Source organism: Lolium perenne, chromosome 2 (genome assembly GCF_019359855.2).
Source record: "Lolium perenne isolate Kyuss_39 chromosome 2, Kyuss_2.0, whole genome shotgun sequence".
In the NCBI taxonomy this organism is placed as follows: domain Eukaryota; kingdom Viridiplantae; phylum Streptophyta; class Magnoliopsida; order Poales; family Poaceae; genus Lolium; species Lolium perenne.
Window position 1 is genome coordinate 114,068,480 of NC_067245.2, and position 6,676 is coordinate 114,075,155.

Sequence of the window (6,676 nt, forward strand, 5' to 3'; positions counted from 1 at the left end):
TTGAACTTCAAAATCATGTACTGCCTTCGATCCTCTAATGTGGTTGCTCATTCGTATGAGGCTGTAAGCTGAACGGCGAACCAAATGTCTTTGTAACGGCCCTGTGCCAGATGCAATGTATTCAGTGCGATTTAGCTGTGGCACCTACGCATATTCTAGTTACTTCCATGACTGAGAAAACAAAGCTCGCCGTTGTTTAGATAACACCAGTTCCACCATGACTACACAGCAAGTTCTTCCTGATTTTTCCTAGCCAGAACTGAGATGCTCATATAGTGATCATTTATGAGGCACATGTGGCTTTCTAGAACCACATTGCTCCATTTCAAGCCAGCGGCAACCGTATGTTCTTTCATACAGCAGGTCAAGTTTTCTATTTCAGATAGACTAGCACATAAATTTTAGATATATCTGCCCATCGGGTACCAGTAATGTATGACTTGTAACTACAGAGGCAAGATAACTTTCTGGGACAAGATGAGATCTGACAGAGTCTTACCGTGCCGATCTATCCTTCTGGAGCAGTTCACCCCGCCGTCAAGGATATTCCTCACCACAATGTTCAGAGAGCTGATGCCGGGGACATCATAAATTTCAACCAAGACATGCTCAAGTAGATTGTTTGGACACTGGGTTGCTTGGTCATTTGGAAATGAGGAAAATTCAAGGAGGGGTGAAACAGCATTCTTCACCCAGTGAGGAGTGATCACATTCCTGAGCCGGCCAATGTCATTAGGGAAATGAGGAATTATGGACAAATTCAGATCATTTCCTTTATCGCCAGCCCTGCTGTGGGCCACATGATAGAGAGCGATCTCTGATCCAGATGGAGCAGATACAGGCGATGGTGGTTCCTTCAAGTTTGTAGTGAGGCGTTGAATGCCCGTTGCGTAACTTCCTGCATACTTTTTCTTTTGTATAATACGAACTTGCCCCTTCTCAATGTTTGCAGATTGATTCTCTGAGCTAGGAATGATTGAGTTCTTTACATTGACTTGCCAGAAGATGTTCTCCCTATCAATCTGCACAAATAGAATTAGTGCTATATAGCAAAAGCCTAAAGGCGAACAGTTTTTTTTAAATCCTACATATAAAAGATTGTCATCAAGTTAAGAACTGGTGTCTGATATAATGAAAAAAATAGATAAACACATATACTGTTCATGGGATTAAGTGGAGTGGTCATCAATACCAGCAACTTTTGCAGAATTACTTCCTTCTTCTGCCCAGTGCTGCCAAATGGAAACAAACTAGTCAAATTGTTTTAGTGACTCCAGGAAGGAGAGAAGAAAAAGGATGGCATTTTCACCATGAATGGTAATATGAAATTTCATTTCCATGTTCCTCCAAATATTGGTTAAACATCTATGTAATGCATATCTCAGTGCATACATATTTATAAGACCTAATTGTATGTACCTTATGCCACCACCCCCAGCTGGACCATTTGTATAAAGTGCAATGAACTCCTGAACAAATCCATCAGCATGCTCCTCCTGATCAAATAGCCCATCCATCCGAAGTCTAGCATCTATCACTTCCTTGGCAGAGCAACTGTCTTTATTACCTCCAATAGCTTTCAAACTATCATATCCCATAATATATGCAACAATTTTCTCTTCGGTGCCAGGATATCTTTCATCCATCCATGACCTAACCTAATGCCAGAAAAATAAATGTGTAAGTGCAAAAACTGCCTCTGTGTGTCATGTGTACAGAACTACATTCGATTGTTAACACACAAGAGGTCTACAAAAAAAACATTGCATGCAAACACTTCCATGTACTTACTAGGTATTCTGCTGCCTGAGCGCGCCTTAAACACTCTTGTCCACCATATGATATCTCTCCCCAGCCTTTCCATCCACTTTCCTAAAAATAATTTGAACAACTTATAGTGAGAAAGTTAACTATGGTCTATGACAGCCTATCGACAAACTATCAGGATAGACCAAAATTAAAGGACCTTTCTTCTATTCATAAACACTACTGTTTGATTCTATTTGATCACACTTAAAAACAGCAAGGTCTCCTTGATTAGGAAAATTGATCCAAGAAAACTTTGATTAGGAAACAGTAACGCTATCAGACACAAATTTTCAGCCATACAATACATTTCATACTAGATTTATATTGAAGGTTTCTGTGGTCCAGCAACATAGATAACAGAGTAAATACCCAACTATGTGACATGTAAATGCTACACACTGGATACTTCTACTTGGAAGAAGACTAACAGACAAACTTAAATTAGTACAATTTATGTTCTTAGTAGGAGAACATACATTAGGGAACAGTTGGAGGAGTTTCTCGGGCCGACAAGGATTAGATGGTTTTGCTCCTTTACAGTGAACCTTATCTTTTGATATTTGATGGAACTGCACGTCACTGAAATCTACAACCTGCTCCATAAAAAAATAACCATGGTTCAGACAAGAAGCTACATAGAATTGGAAATGCCATTTGACCTCACCAGATCAGGAGTTATGTAGTTTGCAGGATCTCCAACTTCATACAGAAGCTGTTCTGCACAGGTGCTATAGCTGAGAAGACCTCCGCTATCCTTTGCCTTGCCAACACAAACTTCTCCGTTGTAACTCACTTCAGCATATGGAAGAGACAAATCCAGAAGCTGCTCAAAAGAAAAATCCCGATATGTATCTCCTGCTCTTTGCAAAATCAGAAGTAGAACATTAAGTAAACATAAATTGTGAATAAGGTGAAAATATCCGTCTAATGATTTGAAAGAACAAGAGATGTACCAGGGTGCATGAAATATCCTCCAGTGAGTTGACAACCGCATTCCAAAAGATGGCTAGCTAATGTCCCTTGTGCCAACTCCTCAAAGTCATTCCAATCCCAACCCAATTCATAAACCTTTATATTGTAAGGCAGTGGAAAAAGGATAGAATGTTAACTAAATAATTATGATAGGAAAAAACATGTTCAGATTTACATATTTTGAGGGACCTAGAGAGAAGAAAAACATAACTAAAGCCTGGTGAAAAAAGTCCAAGGTCCCTGTCCTCCTACTGACTTATTCTTTATGTACGTTGAAACAACGAAGTTATGGAAATACTAGCCAACATAAGAATAGGCATGAAAAGCATGCATACCATAGGTGCTAAGAATAGTGCAGCATCAGCAACCCGGGAAGTAATAACGACATGTGGTTTGTAATTTTCCAGGCAATGCACAATGGGGGCTGCACCAAGGTATGTGCTTCTTCCCTGCTCGCACAATAAAATTCCTTCAGATGAAGAACCGAGATACAAATAATATGCAAGTTCTGAATTATCAGCCACTTCAGTGAAAATGGACAGGAAAATATATACAGAGAGAGGCAAAGCAGCAACAATATGTTTCGTAAGTTCTAGAATTACACTGTAGAGTTTCCTAATGATAGAGTTTCCAACTATTCATTCATAGTTCTCTCTCAATATTTTTCTAGATCCTCCAGTAATGATCTTTTCGCCACCTCCGTCAACCATAAAGCACTTATGTGCCATCGACCACATGGTACATAACTACATATATTAACATACTGTGATGGAAGTTCAGAAGTTTGGATGCAAATTGTTAACTAATAATGGCCACTTACTTTTTTGTAAGTTCAATAAATTATAGTTTTCAATGAAAATGATAGTTTTCTTGAAGAAAAAAAATACAAGAATAATGAACAAATTCTAAGGGCGCAGCAAATTAAGTTAAACAGCTTACTTGTCCAACTCCACTTGATTCATTCGATAATACAGAGTTTCCTGCAAAAAGACCAAACTTAAAAACAGTTCTAATGCTGATTATCCGCTTTGATTCCATGCACCAAGCTCTGCGGGTTGGCATGCCTTACTTATAGCCTTGGTAGCACCCAAAGCATTATTGAATTGGTAACTATAGATTAGATCAAAAGTACCTGAATGTGAAAACGATGATTCATAAGCTATCGCAACCGTTATCTCCAGTCCCAAATTAGATGCAAGGTTCAGTATTTCCTTCTGTGCTCCAGGTGGATCAACTAATGAATAGGGAAGACACTTGCAATATCTAAGTGAGAAAACAGAACAAGTGAGGTAAAGCAGATGTGCAAAACTACAGTGAGTGTTCTCTTACTTGCACCCATGTTAGTTATTATGCAAACTCCTCTATCCAAAGCCAAGGGTAGAAGCATGGACAACCACTCCTTGACTGCATAGACATATTAGGTGCATTAAAGTTCTTATCTACAGTACCATAAGCAATTCATTAAAATAGAGTCGATTAAATAGACCTATCGAAAAAGACCAAAAATCTGTATTACGTGAGAAAAAAATCAGAGATGTTTAATACATGCAATAAGTTCTTCATGAAATTCGCGACCACAGATACAGTCCACAAAATAACAGGTATCACCTGCTTTGAGAAGCAACCGGACTAAATGCATAAGTATCAACTATTTCTCAAAAACTATACCTCGGGGATCAAATCCTTTCCCTCCTGACATCATAACTCGGTAGCGGTCCGCAAGTGTTCGCTCCGCCAAACACTCAAGTACTATGTAATTAAGTTCTTCAACTCTCTCCAGTAACTTCAAAGCAGCCATCGGCCGGTCACCCCCAAATCCAGCCCCACAGCCAACATATACTTTATTCCTGTGCCTCTGGGGATTGCTCCTCTGTGAAGAGATGGATGTATTAGAATAACTGAAGCATTAGCCTCAGTAAGTCAGAAATGGCATGACAATTCCAGGTCTACAAGCAACTAACCAGCTTCACCACACAATTCTGAACTTCTTCCAGAGCTACTGCCTCCCTGCAATTATATCGTTGTCAGCATGAGGTACACACATAGAAGCACTGGTTTTGGAAACAAAACAAAAAAATAACACTACTAGATAATTCAGATGCGCGTAGGTCCTGAAGGTTCGACCAATCATTTTCAATCTGAGTCATTAGTGACCCAACTCGAGAGCTAATCAACCAGCAAGCCCAGATTTATTGGATGGATATGGAGGTTCAACTGAACCCCAGACCCAGAAGAAGATTTGGCTCCGATTTACTCACAGGAAAGAAATGCCCAGAGGATATAACTACTAGAACAACAGTCGAAACAAGCTAGGGCTTCCTCACCAACTGAAGAGAACACCAAAATTCTACCCAATCTTGCATACTTGCGTGAAGAATACCTAAATTCCGATCGAACTTAAGCATAACTATGACTAGGAAAAAGCAAATTCGCCATCCAACTAAGTAATAAGACATGCGCCGGACTAAAATTCGAAGAAACTTCCAAACTGAAATTAGTAGAGGCATATTATCTACTAAGAAATAGGGTCAAATCCATGCTCCAAGATTCAAATAAACATGCGATTTATCTCAGTTAAGCCAGTCCTTACATTACACAGGTCGCGGGCGCCGTCCTGAACGGTGCGAGCGGAAGAACAAACGCGGCTGAAGGAGGCAGCGGGCAGGACGAGGAGCTCCGCCTCAAATTCTTACGGACAGAAGATGAATCAGACTGGAAGCTGCAGAAAACCACGGATGGATCGGCAGAAATCAAATTGGAGTGTGCACAATGATGCGTGCGCCCGAGCGGATTTAATCGTAACCCACACTTTTTTTTTACTAACTGATAACCCACCCTCGTATGGGCTTACCCAATTTATGTTCTGTTTGTTTGGGCCTATGAGCTCCACGGGGCTACAGCTATCACGGTTGCCTGCCGAATTAGCGGTAGTCCTAAGGGGGAGGCCCTTTTGACCGCTTTAAGCGGGAGCTAGTGGGGCTCCGCTTAAAGAAATCTATTATGGGCCAGGCCCATTTATTCTGTTGTCTTTTCTCTTTCTGTTTCTTTGATGATAGTTTACGTTCACGTTGAACATTTTCTATGCTCGAAAAAAAAAGTTGAACATTTTCTTAGTGTTTCTAAACATAATTCAAAATCTATGCAAATTCTAAACCGAACAAATTGAAATCGAACGATTTTAAAAACGAACAATTTTAAAAATTGAACGATTTTAAAATACGAACAATTTTCAAAATCGAACAAATTTCAAAATCGAACAAATTTCAAATTTCAAAAATTCAAAACTGAAAAGTTCCAAACTAAAAAATGTTCAGTATAAAAAATTCTAAAATTTCAAAAAGCTCAAACCTGAAAAAAGTTCAAACACAAAAAATGTTCCCAAATAAAAAAAGTTCAAACTTCAAAACTGTTCAAATTCCAAAAAAGTTCAAATTCAAAAAAGTTCGAAAGTTCAGAAAAAACCGATCGGCAAAACCAAAAAACGGGAGGAAAGAAACCAGTAAAACCACAGAAAAACCGAAAAGAACAGAAAAAACTGAAGAAGAAAAAAACAAAGAAAGACGCTGCCCTAGCTGATCGGCCGGCCCAGGTCCATCACGCTCTGAGCGGAGCGCCCGCTCGCTCCCGCGTTAAGCGGAGAATAGGGATCGCCGTCCTAAGGCCATCTCCAAATCTCCAATCATGCCACCTAAACGGACGCGCTGGGCCGTCCGTTTTGGGCCGTTAGGTGGCCACGCGGACATCCGGACAGCGACCCGTGTCCCCGTGTCCGTTTAGATCGCACGCTGCGCCTAACGTGCGGACGCAGTGGTGACTCGGTGTACCACTGCATGGTGTGTATGGTGTAGTATGCAAGTCTGATATAACACCAGTATTATATCGCTCAGAGTGGTAC

General features: G+C 40.2%; 1 protein-coding gene across 1 annotated transcript; it reads right to left on the minus strand.

The window, feature by feature from the left end:
- Positions 1-276: 276 nt before the first annotated feature.
- LOC127333604 (uncharacterized) lies at positions 277-5,687 on the minus strand. The gene is made up of 14 exons (XM_051359992.2): positions 5,372-5,687; positions 4,743-4,788; positions 4,450-4,651; positions 4,111-4,185; positions 3,914-4,015; positions 3,721-3,761; positions 3,117-3,230; positions 2,763-2,877; positions 2,474-2,664; positions 2,286-2,402; positions 1,792-1,872; positions 1,420-1,658; positions 1,193-1,232; positions 277-1,022 (listed from the first exon to the last, which is right to left on the minus strand). Coding segments are annotated over exons 1-14 (1,941 nt in total). The 5' UTR covers positions 5,374-5,687; the 3' UTR covers positions 277-446.
- Positions 5,688-6,676: the final 989 nt, after the last annotated feature.